Source organism: Lolium perenne, chromosome 2, assembly GCF_019359855.2.
Source record: "Lolium perenne isolate Kyuss_39 chromosome 2, Kyuss_2.0, whole genome shotgun sequence".
Classification (NCBI taxonomy): domain Eukaryota; kingdom Viridiplantae; phylum Streptophyta; class Magnoliopsida; order Poales; family Poaceae; genus Lolium; species Lolium perenne.
The window spans coordinates 150,072,340-150,091,750 of NC_067245.2; the positions used below are offsets into that span (position 1 = coordinate 150,072,340).

General features: G+C 45.8%; 1 protein-coding gene across 1 annotated transcript; it reads left to right on the forward strand.

Annotated features, from left to right (window-relative positions):
• The first annotated feature begins 4,034 nt into the window (after positions 1–4,034).
• Positions 4,035–6,133, forward strand: LOC127321896 (protein NRT1/ PTR FAMILY 2.9). Its single transcript, XM_051350856.1, has 2 exons — positions 4,035–4,549; positions 4,647–6,133. The coding sequence occupies exons 1-2, from the start codon at positions 4,148–4,150 to the stop codon at positions 6,087–6,089; spliced, it is 1,845 nt and encodes a 614-aa protein (XP_051206816.1). The 5' UTR covers positions 4,035–4,147; the 3' UTR covers positions 6,090–6,133.
• Positions 6,134–19,411: the final 13,278 nt, after the last annotated feature.

The following is a 19,411-nucleotide window of genomic DNA, read 5'->3' on the forward strand; positions in this document are numbered from 1 at the left end:
TTATATGTCATCATGTGCACTGGTGGAAAAAGGGCCTTTGGTCGCGGTTCGCAACTGCCATTAGTCGCGGTTGCGCAACAGCGACCAAATTAGCGCGACTAAAGGCCCCCCCTTTAGTCGCGGTTGCTTACGAACCGCGACTAAAGGCCCGTCCACGTGGGCGCCAGGCGACCGTTGGGGCGGAGGACCTTTAGTCGCGGTTCTTCTGGCCAACCGCGACTAAAGGCCGCCGCAGGTTTAGGGTTTTAGGCCCCCCTAAACCTGCCCCCCCTAAACCTGTTTTCTGTTTAATTTGTACTGTTTTATTTCTTTTGTGCTTTATTGTAATTTTGAAGGAGTTTCACATATTCTACGGTACTACATACATGCATATGAATGTACAATTTCAAACAAATTTGAAATTAGAACCAAAAAGAATTCAAGAGGAATATACAATATATATTCAATATCATCGGATGACCATATACAAGTTTGAACAAGTTTCCATACATAATTTAATGCATGTATAGTTCTACGTCCTCGTAATGGTGTTCTTCTTTAGGATCGAGGACTTCCCTCCTGAACCATCCAGCTAGTTCCTCTTGAAGTGGTCGGAAGCGAGGTTCTGGACTAAGCATCATCCGGAGGTTATTCCTCTGAGCATTGGTATCACTCGGAACGCGCTCAGAGGTGTATCTCCGGATCATCTCACAGACATAGTATCCACATAGATTGGTCCCCGGTGGCTGAATATCGCCTCCATTCTTAGCCTTTGACCGCATGAAATGTAGCTCTTTTTTGAATTCACCGACCTTTGTATCTGAGAACCGTCTCCAAACCCTACGAGGCAAAGAAAATTAAATGAACAAGAGAGTTATTAGTTAATTACTTGAAGCTTAATTAGGAAATGAACGAAATAGGCCGATCGATATAGAGCGCAAATGAATGAAAACAATTACTTTTGAATCATTTTTCTCATGTCGGCCCAAAGCGCCGGATCCATATTCAGAGAGTCGTGGACGAGACATTCTGATTTGTCAACTTTAATTACTAGCAGAATCCAGTGGAACCTGCGGACACGATACATGCACAGTACGTCATGCATAACTCATCGATTAGCCGGCCACATACCATGCATGGAGTAAACAAAAGAGAATGTGCTCAAGACATAAACACTCACCCAAAATGGTAACGAAATAGAATATCACTTTTGAGTTCCTGCTTTGTAAGAAACTGCCACAGGTCTACCTCCACGTCGGCGGGGTGATGCTGTAACGTATATCCATTAACGATGTGTGGGTCAATGAACCCAACATCATGGATGTTCCTTACTCTGCATTCCTTAATCTTCAATCTGCATGTATAATAGCGGACACAACAATATAGTTAGGACATATATATTGTGCAAGCAATATGAACGAGATGGGGTAGAAATAAATCACTTACAGAACGTAGCAACTCATGATAGATTTGTCGAGCTCGCGCAGATTGAAAAGCTGAAACAATTCACTCAGATGAATTTGTACAGAGTAATGTTTGAAGTGATGCTCATATCCAACTTCCGCATAAATATATTCTTTGGCGTTTTTATTTTCTATGTAACCCTTGTACCATTTCAGCAGACCTTTCATTTGTGGAGGTAGATCCTCTTCCTGCGCAGGCTCGACGAGAGGCCCATTCTTCACATATGTAAGTACTACCTCCTTCACTGGCGCCTCATCAAGGCCTAACAGTTCACGAAGAGTAATACCTAAGTTGACCGCTTGTTCTCTGGCACTCGTTACAGTCAATCCCTGTGCTGCCGCAGCTTCTATGATATCGGGGGCATCCGGACCGGCGGCTGTCACTATAAGCGGGGCAATCGATTGTTTACTTTGTTCCCCGAGCTGGGCAACTCGTTTCCCCGAGCGGGGCAATCGATTGTTTACTTTGTTCCCCGAGCTGCAAAATCTTTGAACTCTCTGTCGATCTTTCTCCATTGCGTTCCATCTGCGGGGTGTCTCAACTCCCCGTCCGACTTACGGTCCTCTTTGTGCCATCGCAACAACTTGGCATGCTCTTTGTTCCTGAACAGACGTTTCAACCGTGGTATTATAGGAGCATACCACATCACCTTGGCGGGAACCCTCTTCCTGGGTTTCTGGCCCTCAACATCGTCACCAGGGTTATCGCCTCTGATCTTATAACGCAATGCAGTGCATACCGGGCATTCATTCAAATTCTCGTATTCACCGCGGTAGAGGATGCAGTCGTTGATGCATGCATGTATCTTCAGAACCTCTAAACGTAGAGGGCAGACAACCTTCTTTGCTTCGTACGTCTTTGGCGGGCAACTCGTTATTCTTTGGAAACATATTCTTCAACATTTTCAGCAAGTTTTCAAATGCCGAGTCAGCTACACCTGCTGTGCCTTCCATTTCAGCAAATCCAGTGTGCAGCCCAGCTTTTTCGTACCATCATCGCATCCGGGGTACATCGCCTTTCGTGATCCTCTAACATGCGATCCAAATTCTCCCTCTCCTTTTCGGGGTTTCCAAGCGTCTCCGTGCATCAGCAATGGTCCGACCAAGATCATCAACGGGCTCATCACGTGCCTCTTCTTCACCTTCCCCTTCACCTTCAGCATCCTCCATGAAAGTATCACCGAAATGAGCAAGATAGCTTTCATCGATGAAATCATCCCCTTCTTCATCTTCTTCCATTATAACCCCTCTTTCTCCATGCTTGGTCCAACAATTATAGCTTGGCATGAAACCGTGCCGGCAGGTGCATGTGAACATCTCTTGAGGAAGAGTAACCCTTCTGATTCTTACAGTTAACACATGGACAGATAACAAAACCCCCCTGCTTGTTCGCATTAGCCACTACGAGGAAATCTTTCAAACCCGTAGTGAACTCGCCGGAGAGTCGGTTACCGTACATCCATTGCCGATTCATCTGCATTATTATAATATAAACTATATAATTAACCATCATGCATTTGTTAAACTAACTAGCTACACACATGCATATTTTATCAATGACACATATGAAAGGTTCAAGTTGCTAACCGCGATCGAGGAGGAAAAAATAAATGAGGAAGCTCAAGTGTGGCTCCGACACTTCATATCATGTGTGTTTCATGCTCTTGGGGCATTTCATCAAACACCTTGTGTGCATAAGAGGAGCCAAAAGCAAACCTACACCCCCTTGTGAAGTTTGTGAAGAGAAGTGGCACCAAATGGCTAAGTCTTTGTGGGCTGAACGGTATATATAGGGGTGAGGCTTTAGTCGCGGTTGGCCCGGCCAACCGCGACTAAAGGCATTCGGGCACCTTTAGTCGCGGTTGGCCAGGCCAACCGCGACTAAAGCTCCTCCCGTCCACCAGCTGGCCAGCGAGCGCTCTGGGCCCAGGCCTTTAGTCGCGGTTCGCCTCCCGAACCGCGACTAAAGACTCCGTAAGTCGTGGTTCCTATACTTTCGCGACTAATGGGGCTGGACGGAAGCCTTTTTTTCTACCAGTGGTGAATGGTCGAAATGGACTGGCCATTTGGAGTTCAACCGGAAAAAATCTGAATCGACGGTCTCAGCTAGGAATAAATAGCACTATATAAGGCCTAATACTATCTGGACTTACCAACTTTTGTGATTACATATTAAAATATACTTTACATATAACTTTATGATCATTTGCTGCCAAAATTTGCTTAAATTTTAATTAAAAATAATATTATTTTTTTGTCTTCATCAAACTGGATGAACCGGTGGTCCAAGCCATGAACTAGTCGCCCCACCGGTCTGGTTTTTGAAAAATACTCCTCCGTTCTTTTTTAATCTCAAGTACAAAGTTAACGGAGGAAGCATGGTAGAGACTAGATGGTAGAGACTAGAGAGTGCACGGATACATGTTCCCTGTCCCCAACGGAGAAATACCGACATAAAACCGATAAATCGTTGGAAATGCTATTGCTAGACCAGTTTGCCAGACTGCATCTCCAGTTTTAGGAGGTCCCACCGATCAGCGTCTGTATATATCCTGCAGCCGACGCTGACGCTTTGGCCCAGCTGCAGCCAACCGTGCTAACCACTTCCTAACTTACCGCGTTCTCCCCTGAACGACTCAACTGCAGCACATCACGCGCTGACTCTTCTCGCTCGTAGCGCCAGGTGTCACCGCACAAGGCACCAGATGACGTCATCCACCGTCTCCGGCGCCGGCGGTCACCCCGCCGGAGACATAGGTGACCACCCGGAGGCGCCTAACGCCGACGACACCATTTACCAAGCTGCCTTGCCGGACAACGAGGCATGTGTGTCCGCCGCGGCACCGGAGCTCCGGTACCGGGGGTGGAAGACGATGCCGTTCGTGATCGGCAATGAGACCTTCGAGAAGCTGGGCAGCATCGGCACGGCCGCGAACCTGATGATGTACTTGACTTCAGTCTTCCACATGACCAACGTCGACGCTGCCATGGCGCTCAACGCCTTCAGCGGCACCACCAATCTCGCCACCGTCGTCGGCGCCTTCGCCTCCGATCTTTACCTCGGCCGCTATGCCACCGTCGGCATCGGCTGCATTGCCACCTTAATCGTAAGCGCGACTAATGTTACTGTTCCTATCTTACTATCTTGTGATCTAGAATTTATATTTTATAGTGATTCTTTCGATGATGTGGCAACTCTCACAGGGCATGATCATACTGACGTTCACAGCTGCCGTGCCGACGCTGCACCCCCCGCCATGTGCCGGTGGCGAGGAGCCGTGCGCGGGCGCGACGGGGCGTCAGCTTGCTGTGCTGGTGCTCGCGTTCGTGTTCATCGTGGCCGGGGCGGGTGGTATCCGTCCGTGCAACCTTGCCTTTGGCGCCGACCAGTTCGACCCGCGCACCGACTCCGGCCGCCGCGGCATCAACAGCTTCTTCAACTGGTACTACTTCACCTTCACCATCGCCGTCTGCGTATCATCGACGGCGATCATCTACGTGCAGAGCAACGTGAGCTGGTGGGTCGGGTTCGCCATCCCCGCCGCGCTGATGCTGGTGTCCTGCGCGCTCTTCTTCGCCGGCGAAAGGCTCTACGTCCGGGTGAGCCCCGAGGGAAGCCCCCTCGCCAGCGTCGTCCGCGTCGCCGTAGCCGCGTTTCGGAAGCGGCGTGTGGCCGCACCTGACGACCCCGGTAAGTCGCTTTTCAGGACGCGGCACGCGAGCTCGCTCGTGTCGAGGCTCCCCTACACAGAACAGTTCAGGTTCCTCGACAAGGCCGCCGTGGTGGTGGAGGTCAAGAGCGAGGTTGACCTCGATGGCTTCCCTAAGAATCCATGGCAGCTGTGCAGCATGCAGCAGGTGGAGGAGACCAAGTGCATTCTGCGTGTCCTGCCGGTGTGGGTCACCTGCATCGTGTACTACGTGGCCTTCGCGCAGACAAACACCTACGTCGTCCTTCAGGCGACGCAGTCCGATCGCCACCTCCGCGCCGGCGGCGGCCTCGAGGTGCCGCCGGGATCGTTCACAATCTTCCCCATGCTCGCGCTCACCGTCTGGATCCCGCTCTACGACCGCCTCGTCGTGCCGTGGATGAAGAGGCTCACCGGCCGCGAGGAGGGCATCACGATGCTCCAGCGGATGGGCATCGGCATGGTTCTGTCCTCCGTGGCCATGCTCATCTCAGGCCTGGTCGAGCAGCGCCGGCGCGATCTCGCCGTGCTGCAGGCGGCCACGAGCGGCGGGTCCATGTCGCGCAGTAAAGTGTCGCCGCAGTCGGCGTTCTGGCTGGTGCCGCAGCTCGTAGCGCTGGGTCTGTCGGAGGCGTTCAACCAGGTGAGCCAGATGGAGTTCTACTACAAGCAGTTCCCGGAGAACATGCGCAGCGTCGCCGGCTCTCTGCTGTTCAGCGGTCTGGCGCTCTCGAACTACCTCAGCGAGCTCCTGGTGAGCATCGTACACCGCACGACCGGCGGCAGCGAGGAGGGGTGGCTCGCAGAGGACTTGAACAGCGGGAGGCTCGACTGGTTTTACTTCCTGATCGGCGCCGTTGGCTTGGCCGACCTCGTTGTGTTTCTTGTATGCGCAAATTGGTACAGGTACAAGGTTTACGATGATGGCCATGAGCAGGATGTTGATGGAAATCCGTGAGAGGAGTGAAATTATCAAATTAAGCACAACACTATCAATTATGATCTGATTTTGCTTACTTAGTTTGTTTACATTCCGAGAGCATTTGGATGCCGGATTGATGAGAAATGAGATTCTAACGAGCACGGTAGATCGCATACACTGTTTAGTACTCCCTCCATCTCAAAATATATAAGGCACAGTTAAAAGTCAAATCCTACTAACTTTGACCAAATATTTAGAAAAAATATCGATATCTATAATAACGGTTTTGCTATGTCTCAGTCAACTGAGATTTTCTTAAGTCTAAGTCACTTACAAAAATGTGCTTTGAGTTGCACTTTTCTGTTAAAAAAGTGCAATTGCACTTTTCGCACAGAAATGTGCAACTGAATCGAGTTGCACTTTTCTTTGAACTGTAGTTGCACTTTTCTAAGTTGACTGAGACTTAAGAAAATCTCAGTCAACTGAGACATAGGCACACCCCTATAATAATTAATAGACATATTGTGAAAAATATTTTATGATGAATCTATTGATATTGACTCATTACCATGAATGCTTATATTTATGTTATATTTATATGTATAAACTAAGTCAAACTAAAAAAAACATCAACTATTGACTAATCTTAGACGTATTATATTTTAAAAACGGAGGAAGTATTTTCATTGAGCTTAAATTAGATAAAGATTTCTAAAACTTAATTAGACTATGCGCACGTTTCCGGATTGATTGATAGAGTAGGCCCAGCAAGATGAAAATGCAGGATTAATCTTGGCTCAAGCAGGTAGATTTGAGCACATACACATATTTACCTCAATTAGGTGTGCACCTGGTAAAGGTAAATGTGGATGGATCTTTTCACCATGATGCTTGTGCTGATGCAGTCGGGACAATCATAAGAGATTAAGAAGGTCGCTTCATTGTGGCTTTCTCCGTGTACCTTCCGAGTGTCTGCATCGGCTACTGCAGTCGACATTCATACGAGAGGATTCAACCTTGTGATTCCGGTGAGGATGTCGCTTCGTCTGACCGGCGACGACAAAGGCGATCCCCAGAATCCCCACCTTCTAGCCCCGATTCGGAAGGAGATTGTGAGATTATCAAGAGAGAGAGAGAGATCAAATCCAGAAATTGCGCCGATCCTAGTAGAAAATTACACCCACCAAATCCACCACATTCCCCTGATTTCATCCCCTCAGACACTCGAGACAGCCTGAGAGAAATTTCTCAAAAAAATCCCCAAATCCACGGAAAAGCCTAGCCTACTTCCGATCAAAATTCAATGATTTCCTCCACAACGAACTCCAAGATCGTCTGCCCAGACAAGGAGATCAAGCAAAATCAGGGGGAGACGTTTTTCCTTGATATCCGCAAGATGGCGCTCGGGCAGATCATGAAAGAGGAGACACTTCATTGCGAGCTGATTATTGTCCCCCAAGGTAATAACCCGAATCCCCTAAATCCCTCCCTCACCGCTGGCAAGATCAATCTTTGGAATGCGCCTGTAAATGAGGAAACAGAGAAGGATTCTTGGCAACAAAATAAGATGACATTCATTAGTTCCAATCTACCCAAGTCAGTATCCAAATGATATTGAAGTTTCTGCGAATCTGCTGGAAAATTCCTTTAAAGAGCAGATAAGATACCAGCTAGCAAGATATTTTTGGGAAGAATACCCTGATTGCGGGTACAGAGTGATGGAAATCAATAACAGTTGGATTCTGGATCTGGGAGGAAAGATTATAAAGAGAGGTGAGTGGTATATCATTTCCTCACATCATCGCCACCCCTCTCCCAATTCCACTGCGATGCAAACCACCACCCAGCTAGTGTCCACACCCATGGCTTCACCGAAGGAAAAAAATAGCAAACAACCTAGCCCTGAACCGTGGCAATGGCACCTCAAACCCAGAAACATCTATCACCACTCGGCCCAACACAAACTGTGCTAGCTCATCCGCGCAGAGGAAGGACAAGCAAATCATGACGGATCCTGATGCTGAAGGCCCCATCATCGTCAACATGGCAAGGGCTCGTGCAATGTCACAGGCTTGGCTCCTTGATGTTAGTGTCTTCCTCTCCGTCATCACCATCACCTCCAAGAATCTCATAAGCTACATGTGTAACATATGGAAGGTGAGGGGAACAATGCTTACCAATTAGTATGCTGATACACGCTTCGTTATTGATTTCTTAGAAGAAGGCGATTTCGAGCATGTCACCACTGGCGGTCCTTGGAGGTACATGGACGATGCGGTCCTCGTGCGAAAGCTCGAGCAAGGAGAAGACCCGGAGATGACACAGTTCGATGTTGTACCCATCTGGGTGCAGTATAAGGGTGTTCCCATCTACCTCCTCTCCAAGACCCTGGCAAGTGACCTCGGAAGAAGAACTGGAGAGTACATCTGCATCGACAATGACGCTCGCGACGACATATGCGACAAGATACTCCGGTCTCGGGTATGGCTGCCGCTTGCCCGACCCCTTCGCCCGACGATCATGGTCGAGGACGAGCTTTCCGAGGATGAAGTGGATGTCTCTCTGCGCTATGAGAGACTTCCAAATTCCTGCCTCTTCCGCGGGATCATCAGGCACAACAAGCAAGACTGCAACGAGCCTGAATTCCCCAAGAAATCAAGGTACAGTGCAAGCATCGGAGTCCAACCTACTAGCTACCATGATTTGCGCAGATGGCCCATTCCAGAGAGAATTGGAGAAATCAAGAAATTCCCCAGCATGGCACTAACCTGGAGATCGGAACGAGGAGCTGAAGAGAAGGAAACGGGAAAACATGAGGCACGAAACATCGCTACTGTGTCTCATGTTGCGATGAGGGTCCAACAGCTGACTGTCCAAAACAACGATGATGCAAGAACAAACGCCACGGCAAGCACACCAGCAGCCCCTACAGCAGCCATGCACGCCATCACCAATGAGGAACTGCAGCTCCCGGCCTCAAACAATGACACCACAAACACGAACATCAACAACAACACCACAACTGCAGCAACGGAATCCGGACCAAAAGCAACATCGACAACCTCATCATCATCCACGACAAACAAAAACAAGATCGACGGCACTGGGGATCAACAACTGAAGAAAACCACTGCTACATGGAAAAGGAAGGTCTGAAATGAGGAGGAAGCTGATGGCACCCTGCAACTTGCGCTGACAACCCAGGGATCCATCCTGGGGGGCTCCGCGCAAACGCCCAGGATATGAGGATGAGGAGAGCAACATCAAGAACACAACAAAGAGAACAGTCTTTGAAGTCCCATCGCTGGAGCTGTGCTTGGGCAGGGAAAACCTCAGGCGGCTTATGGAAGAGGAAAAACGTGCTGAACAAGTAGTGGATGACCCAATTCCAAGTGAGAAGCAAGCCAGCAACCCTGAATCTGAATCCCTAGATATAGCGTTGAACAACCCCTGATGTTATAAACTTTGTAAAAGGGGGAAGTATCAAAATAGGTAGTAGTAACCTTGTAACTAGGAACATGGGAGGGCCTGGACACAAGGGAGAGTACATTGTAATAGAGTCTGAGGTTGCAGCTATGCAGCAAGGACAGAAAGGTGGTCAGGAAGTGACGAAGGATCACCTCGCCAATACCTACAGATTGTAGACTTGAGTTTCGGAAAAGAGCGACGATATATCCAGCTTCGGGTCCCCTTGGTCGCTGATCACTACGTGCTGCTAGCAATCTATTATATGATCACAAGTATGTTTACAAGGATCGCCTGTAGGCGGAGCTATGTTGTTTATCTGTTCTCCCCTCTATGGGTGCCCTGGCTAGCTTTATATATGCAACCATCCTAGGGTTTTACAAGAGTCCTAGTCGACTACTTTTTCGGGTTGCCTTCTTGAGCCTTCTCCATATTGGACCGAGCCAGGTATACTAATAATGGGTACCCGAAGGTTATACCCATGACAGTAGCCCACGAGTGTCTAGGGAAGTCGAAGACTTGCGTAGAGACTCCAATCATAATCATCTCTGAAGTCGAAGAAATACAAGGCGAGGTCATTGATCCGGAAATATATCAGGTCATTATCGTAGATCTCGTGTAGCATAGATGATGTCGACGATTCTCGAAATTATTTTTCTATCGGGTGCGCGGCCAGCGCTCCCGATGGGAGTAGCCCCCGAGTCTATGGGCAGGTGTTTGCACCTGTGCATAGACCCAAGTTGTACTACTCGATGAAGAACTTGACTATATTACTGGGCACAACCCCTCTTTTTATCGACTCCTGCTGGAGGACTTGATATAATTGTCGAGTCCTATTGGAAGACTTGATGAAGCCCATATGCTCTCGATGGGAGTAGGCTCCACTTGAGTCGCAGACTCGAGTTGAGTCTACAAACCATTATATATTTACCTGCAAGACAAAACTGAAGTTCTAACCCAAAATGTTGGGTAACAACTTTGCTATCTTTATTTGACATCTATATTGTACATGGATATTGGTAAATGAGGCTGGTTCATCTGACGGATCAGGTACCAGTTAATTGCTCTTGTGGCAAATCCGCATAAACCTACTTCAAGTTGAAGTCCCTGGACTCGAACCTGGGATACTGGCGTAACTCAGGACGTGCCGCTTTAGGACTTATCGAAAACTGAATTCCAGCTAAATTATCGGGTACCAACGCCGGATTTTCTTCACATCTATTGATGTGGATAAAGTGGGAGAGCGCATTCGGGTGCGATGCCACGCCACACAGGACGGATCCTGGGGTCTTAACTTCGTGACCCTTTCACAAGTCACGACATTCAGAGTTTTTACCGCGGTGGAAGCGCTCTGAGAAATATATTGTCTAGTGCCTTTATTCGGGTGATCGAACGATCCATTTTCCGGGTTCTTCTATATTTTTCTCGGGCGTGATGAGATAGCTGAATGTATCGGGTTCTTCTATATTGTCGTTGAGTACACCGCCGGTGTTCTCGATCAGAATAAATGACAAGTCAATGGAGCTAAAGATTTTTCCACCTCTTTTTTTTTATTCCTCCTTGAAGAAAATTTCGTTGGGTTCCTCCTTGAAGAAATTTTTGTCGAGTACCTCCTTGAAGAAAATTTCATCGAGTTCCTCTTGAAGAAATTTTTGTCGAGTTCCTCCTTGAAGAAAATTTCGTCGAGTTCCTCTTGAAGAAATTTTTGTCGAGTTCCTCTTGAAGAAAGTTTTGTCGAGTTCTTCGTTGATGTAGTTTTTCCTAGGTACAGTTTTTCTTTTGTTGACGTGAGATGTAGAGTGAACTTATACAGCGCAGCCCCCAAGTGTCGGGTGCGGCGAAAGTGAATCATAATCAAATTTGTGTAAATTAAAGGAATACTTAGCTTATTGGGTATGACGGAGTCGACACGAAGGTAGGTCGTGCATCTGAGTTGATGAAGTCTTCGAGTGGAGTGACGAAGTCAAGCCGAAGTAGAAACCATCGAATAGCGAAAGTGGATGCCGCCAAATTGTTGATGAAGAAATAGCCGAGCCCCCGAGCGCTGCTGGGGTGACGTCATGATTGTTGCTTAGACGCCATGTCGCAGTTGTGACCCGGGGTGAAGTCGTTGTCGAGCACCCGAGTGTTGGCTCCGTGGATATGTGACCTGTTTTTTTTTGTTTCGCCTACAGAATCATGACCACATACGCTTGGGTCGGGACGAAAGTTGCGACATCTTCTGCTCATTTTTAACTTCCACTAGAGAATTCGATGAAATTGTCGACCCCATTGAAGCTGAAGTCATTTGAATATTAAGCCATTGAAGATTACGCCATGAGAGATAAAGAATTGAAGATGAATCCAAGATGAAGTATTTGAGATGAATCCATATTGAAGATTATGCCATTAAATATGAAGCATATATTGAAGATGAATCCGCTGATATCATATCATAGGGATGAATCCATTGACCCAAAGAAAATAAATTCAGTAATAATCATAGATGATAAATCCACCGAAGAAGACAAATCCAGTAAGCCGAAGAAGATATATTCACTGAGCCAAAAAAGATAAATCCACTAAGCCGAAGAAAATAAATCAATTGAGCTGGGGAAAATATATCCAGAGCCGAAGAAGATAAATCCACTAAGCCGAAGAGAATAAACCCACTGAGCCGAGGAAAATATATCCAGAGCCGAATAAGATAAATCCACTGAGCCGAAGAAGATAAATCCACTACCGAAGAAAATAAATCCACTGAGCGAGGGAAGATATATCCATATCCGAAGAAGACAAATCCACTAAGCCGAAAAAATAAATACATTTATAGGGTGCGACGGAGTTGTTGAAGCAGGTCATGCGGTGGACGTAGTAGATCGGCGAGTCCGTGCGACGTTTTAGCCGAACATATTCAACACATTGGAAGTAGTCGACATGGAGGAGAGAATCGTCGAGCTCGCGGCGTGCGAGCCCCAGGGCGAGGCAAGTCCGCGTTGCCGGGTTCACGGCGGGCGAGCCCTCGAGCGAAGCTATTGCGCATTGTCGAGTTCGTGATGTCGAACGGGGTCAACGCAGAAAAGTAGTCGAAGCTTATTCCAAATCTGCAGTTATATTATGGCGCAAAAAACTGGGTGCAAATAATAGTACGTGTCCGAAAATATTTAGCCAAATATATTTTACAAGTAGTAATTAATTAGAAATATAGCACCTGGTCCTTGTATTGGATGGAGAACTCGCGAAGGCGAGTCCTGGGATATGATGCGGCGTTCACCCGGGAGGAGATGCGGCACAGTCGAGACGGATGGAGGCAGACGGATGGAGGCGCATCAACGGATTTCTTGGTCACGGACGTGAAAGCAAAGCTCCACCGTCGTCGGGGGAGGCTGAGGTTAAAACCCTTCTCCGTTGTCCGGACTTTTTCGTGCGCCTCAAAGAGTTCTGAAATAGACGTACCTGTGCGCGACAAATAATACAGCCGTAGATACTTTTTCTAGAGTCAGTTAGATAAACATGATAAATTTGACTAGATACCGGTATAGATTGGATACGTAGCACCTGATAGTCTTTGTGTCGGATGGCGAGTTCATGACATCGTGTACGAATTAGCAGTCCACCACTTGATTTTCGCCAGGTTTCAAGCTGAGATTGAGTCACGTGAAGTAGTTTCTGGCCTGCCATGTTTGGAACCATTGACTTGCATGCATGATTGATATACCGGATCCAATCCGATTCCTCTTCTTTCTTTTAACGCCTGCCAATCTCTTTTGTATTTGACGCGTAATGGCTCCTCATGATCGCTTCCACGTGAAGCATCGCCCTGAACCAAGATTGAATTCATGGCCTTCCACGAAAGTATTACTCCTCGCTTTTTTATTGAGCCTTGGATCAACAGCTGAACTCGTATTCCGTGTGTGAAAAACATAGTCAGATTTGTTCGGATGGATGAAAAATTTCCGCGGCTCGTCACCCAAGCAGACTGCCGCAGCCGCAGCCGGCAGGCGTAGAAATTCGGCGAGTCGGCCCTCGAAGTTGAAGCCAGATGCCGCTTTTCTGATGAAGATTGAACGGAATCGAGCATATAATTGACCACATGCAATCTGGTTGCTGAAGAAGATGACCCCGCTCGGATCACAAAATCCAGTCGTCGCATTTCCCACAGACGACACCAATTGACGAATGATCACCTCGCCAATACCTACAAATTGTAGACTTGAGTTCCGGGAAAGAGCGACGATGAAGATTTCGGGAGCGAGATTGGGCACACGATATACCCAGCTTCGGGTCCCCTCGGTGGAGGATCCCTACATGCTGCTAGCAATCTGGTATATGATCACAAGTATGTTTACAAGGGTCGCCTATAGGCGGAGCTATGTTGTCTATCTGCTCTCCCCCTCTATGGGTGCCCTGGCTAGCTTTATATATGCAACCAGCCTAGAGTTTTACAAGATTCCTAGTCGACTACCTCTTTGGGTTGTCTTCTTGGGCCTTCTCCATATTAGGCCGAGAAGGTATACTAATAATGGGTACCCGAAGGGTATACCCATGACAGGAAGCAACCGGCCATGGGGCTGCCGGCAAACTGTCAGGCACTAATGAGAGTGCCTGGCAGGATCCATGTTGATCTTGTCTTGGAACTGTCGAGGTATTGGACATCCTCGTACAGTTGATCCGCTTAGTGTGGAAGTATTGTCCCAGTCTTGTTTTCATATCTGAAGCAAGACGTAATAAAGAGGTAATAAAGAGTTTGTGTTCACGTTTGAGCTTGCGTCATTGTCTACCTACGTGTCTGAAAGGAAAGGGAGGTGGCCTGGCTCTATATTGGAGCGAGGAGGTTGATGTTACCCTGGTCAATTATGGACCTCACCATATAGATGTCATAATTACAGAACAAAAGGGAGAAACATGGAGATGTACTCTCATCTATGGCGAGCCTAGGGTTCAGGATAGACCTAAAATGTGGAAGCTTTTGTGCAGAATTAAGGACAATGTTAAAGAACCATGGATGATGATCGGAGATTTCAATGAGGCTATGTGGCAACATGAGCATTTTTCTGCTACAAAAAGAAGTGAAAAGCAAATGGAGGATTTCCGAAATGTCCTCTCTGATTGTAACATGCAAGATCTTGGCTACCGTGGACTACCCTGGACCTATAACAATAAAAAAAAGGGTGACCAAAATGTGAAGGTGAGGCTGGACAGGGCTGTAGCCTGTCCAAAATGGTCAAGTATGTTTCCCCAAGCTGAGGTAACTCACATTGTATCATCCCGGTCTGATCATTGCCTCGTTCTGCTAGACTTGGAGAATAAAAGGAAAGGAAGGAAAACTACCAAAACCCAAAGGTACGAAATGGTGTGGGAAAGGGAAGAATCGCTTCTTGATGAAATAAACACTGCCTGGGAAGGACATGTTTCAGCTGGAAATCTTCAGGAGATACACCAAACACTGAAATCCACTATGGTATGTCTCAAAGATTGGAGTACAAATTTTTTTGGGGCTGTCTCCAAGGAAATCGCTGATCTGAAAACCAAACTTGAAAGGCTGCTGCAAAACTAGAATTCAGGGAATTCAAAAGACATTGAAGCTATCAACAAAAGACTGGATGAACAGCTGCTTATAGAGGAAATAATGTGGAGACAAAAATCCAGAACAAACTAGCTGAAACATGGGGACCAAAACACCAAATATTTCCATAGGAAAGCCTCATGGAGAGCAAAAAAGGACAAGATCAAAAGGCTAAAGAATGACGAAGGAGCTTTTGTAGAGGAAGATGAAGACTTGGAAAAGTTAGCAAATGATTACTTCAAACATATTACACCAAAGATGATCTGGTCGTCCCTAAACTCATTTAGGAACTAATTGAACCTATGACTGATCAACGAACCAATGATGATCTCACCAAGGACTTCACCGATGATGAAATCAGCAATGCCCTTTTCCAAATAGCCCCCCTAAAAGCTCCTGGCACAGATGGTTTCCCGGCTAGATTTTTCGAAGAAATTGGGGGCTGCTAAAAAGGAAGTCATTGCTGTTTTGAAAACCTTTTTCAGAGAAGGAAACATGCCTCCAAACATAAATGAAACAATGATAGTCCTAATCCAAAAACACAATACCCCTGAATCCCTGAAGGACTATAGGCCAATAGCACTATGCAATGTTATCTATACAGTGGTTGTCAAGTGCATTGTTAACAGAGTGAGATCGTACCTGGATGAACTAATCTCAGAAAATCAAAGCGCCTACATCCCTGGAAGATTGATCACTGATAATGCCCTTGTGACTTTTGAATGCTTCCATGCAATCCAAATGAATAAGAAAAGTGAGGATACTTTCTGTGCCTACAAACTAGACCTATCAAAGGCTTATGAGAGAGTTGATTGGAATTACCTCCGAATGATCCTCATCAAATTCGGTTTCAATGAAAAATTTGTAAGCTGGATCATGGGCTGCGTCTCCTCAGTCACATACAAAGTGAGGGTTAGTGGTAACCTTACAAAAGGTTTCAAGCCAACTCGAGGGATTAGACAGGGAGACCCTCTGTCTCCATACCTTATCCTTTTTGTTGGAGAAGGCCTATCTAGAATTATAAAAAGAGCAGTTCACCTGCAGGAGCTGCAAGATCTGAAGGTTTGCAGAAGAGCTCCTGGTATCTCCCATCTCCTCTTCGCCGACGACATCATGCTCTTTTTAAAGGCGAAACCTGAACAAGCCATGCTAATTAAATTAGCAGCCATTGGTATTTTCGAAATTGGGTTAGGCCAGCTCATAAACCCAACAAAATGCTCCATTCTCTTCAGCGAAGCCTTCCCCTAACAAATACAAGATGAGATAAAAAACAATTATGGAAGTTGATCACAACACATTCGAAGAGAAATACCTAGGACTCCCAACCCCTGAAGGAAGGATGAAATCAACAAGATTCCAACCTTTAAAGGAACACTTCAGAAAAAGAGTGAATGAGTGGATGGAAAAATTTATGGCAATGGCAGCTAAAGAAACACTAATCAAATCAATGGCTCAAGCCCTCACCACCTTTGCCATGGGAGTTTTAAAAATGCCTGTCAGTTTCCATGAAGACTATATGAAGATGTTTAGAAAATTTTTCTGGGGAGAAGATGAGGACAAAAGGAAAGTGCATTGGGAAGCTTGGGATAATCTAACAGACCCAAAATGCATGGGTGGAATAGGTTTCCGTGACTCCAGACTCTTCAACCAAGCATTGCTAGCACGACAAGGTTCGAGGCTCCTCAAAAAACAAGCTCTCTATGTGCTAGATTAATGAAAGCCAAATATTACACTAATGGAAACCTCCTGGATACAATTTTCGTAAAAATGCTTCTGCGAGCTGGAAGGGGGTGGAACATGGTCTTGAACTCCTTAAAAAGGGAACCATTTGGCGCGTTGGAAATGGCTCTAAAATCCGCATATGGAGGGATAACTGGATCAGTAGAGATGGACTCCTAAAAGTCACTGGAAAAAAAGAAAAAGTCTAGATTGAAAAGGGTAAGAAGCCTCTTCGGAGATGGAATAAATGGATGGAATAACCAACTGGTCAATGACATTTTCCTACCACACGATGCTGAACAAACACTGAAGATTAAAGTCCCAAATCATGATATGGAAGACACTATCACTTGACAGTTTGAGAAAAGCGGCATGTTCACAGTCAAAAGTGCGTATCGCCTTGCCACAATGCTGAAGAGAGAGAATGCAACTACAAGAAGCAATGCTCCAAGTGGTGAAAGGAAACTATGGAAAAACATTTGGAAGGCCCGAGTTCCACACAAATTTCGCTTTTTCAACTGGAGACTTGCAAACGATAACCTACCAACACAAAGAAATAAATGGCGAAAGAGCCTTGAGGTCCAAAACACTTGCAAGATTTGCGGTAACGGGGTGGAGGATAGTTTCCATGCAATCGTTGAGTGCACAAAAGCTAAAGCACTAAGATTTGAAATGAGAAAGCATTGGGATCTGCCGAGGGAAGAAGATATGGTGAAAACATGTGAAGATTGGCTGTTGATTCTGTTGGACAAGACAAAAAGGACATGCATCAAGCAATCATGATGTTGTTTTGGAGAAATTGGCACCAAGGAACGATGTAATTCATGACAAAGGGAAGGCTACCATCAAACAATCGGTACTTTTCCTCCTGAAATATGCAAATTCTTTAGATACTAATCCATGTGCTTCCTTTGAAAACCTGCCCCTAGACCCAAAAGGGAAGAAACCAGTGGGGAATTACCAAACAGATACCAGCAATGAAAAAAAATAAGAGATAGATAAAGACCCAAGAATGGAAGCCACCAGACCGAGGATGGCTCAAAGTCATGTTGACGGCTCCTACATCAAAGAAACAGGTCATGCATCGGTTGGTATTGTCATTCGAGACCATACTGGCCATGTCGTGATTGATGCTGACAAGTTATTCGACACCTACTATGACGCCGAGGAAGCTAAAGCTATAGCTGCCCGAGAAGGAGCTCGCCTGGCCGCCCAATGGTGTGACAGATCTGTGATTTTCGAATCTGACTGTATAACCATTACACAGGCAATTCAAAGCAAAGAGCAACACTTGTCTCATTTCAAGAGTATTGTCCATGATTTCAATATGTACGTCTCGAACCTGAGTCGCTGGAGATGCGTACATGTGAAAAGAGATCAAAACAATGTTGCGCATGTAATAGCTAGATTTATTATGTCTACAGGTTTATATGACCGTTGAAACATAAACTTCCCGGTTTGTGTGGAAGAAAACGTAGCTTAAGATTATAAACTTTGTATAACCTATGTTGATTGATTGAAATATTAAAACCTCAAAAAAAAGATGGTTCAACCTTAGCAAACCGTATGGGTTGCAACAATGTGCAAACTAAGTCTGATTTCATGGAAACTATTGGGGCCTGATTGGTTGCCCATAATTTGTTTTCTCGTATTATTTTGGTAAAAAATTGGACGTTTGGTAGCCCACAATAAAAACATATCCTACGTAGCACGGTTTTTAAAGTAGCTGAAAAGTTGGCCAATAAAAAGGCTCGATTCGGCCGTTTTTCCGTGGTTAGGCTACGGTGAATGCATAGGAGGATGCCACTTAACCTTTGCCACTAATATGTATCATTTTAATCCTCCCCGATCTACAAAATGTTAGGTCGGTTTGAAATATGTTGAACACGAAAAATATGCATACTGATGTTACGAATCAATTCCCATAAACGGTTTCTGGTTTAGTCTAGTATTTGAATGGCAATTTCATGTTTCGTTTGAAGCTTTTTTTGATTGAATTTAGTTAAATTTTTCGCAACCATTCACGCGTTTCAAAATTCTTTTGAGGAGTAGCTTCATCTCACTGGCATCTCACTGGCACGCATAAATTTTGTGTTCATGGTTCTCCATTTTAACATTTGTATACGAGTATATACATTTACGTCTTCATAGTATACTGAGTATATACATTTACGTCTTCATAGTATACTGTACCTAGTTGTAGATCTACTCATCTATGAATGTCGAAATAAAAAACTTTGAACATGAAAGTAGTGTGAAATGGTGAGGTGAAGCTACTCCCCAGAGAAATTTTGAAATGATAAACCGTGTGCGAAAATTTGACAAAGCTCGTTCACAAATGGCTAAAAAAGGAACACGAAACTGAGTTTGAACACTCGACCAAACGGCGAACTGATCACGGGAATGGAATCACAACATCGAGACCCATCTTTTTCATGTAGACCTTACCACGAATTGATGAATGGTTAGGAAGATTAGAAGTAATTATGATTGAACTAGTTTAGTTAACCACAACCCTCCTCAACATGCATATAACCAATCGAACTGCTTCTCGTTTCTCCACTTGAGCTCAAATAAAATTTGCTAGCATCCAAACATAGTGCCAAATCTAGCCCAAGTATGTTTCTAC

What these genes read in the sequence shown, in the direction of transcription:
- LOC127321896 (XM_051350856.1), top strand. Translation starts at nt 4,148, where the DNA reads ATGACGTCATCCACCGTCTCCGGCGCCGGCGGTCACCCCGCCGGAGAC. An exon ending in GCTGCATTGCCACCTTAATC is followed by an intron (nt 4,550 to 4,646) that starts GTAAGCGCGACT and finishes CAACTCTCACAG; the next exon opens with GGCATGATCATACTGACGTT.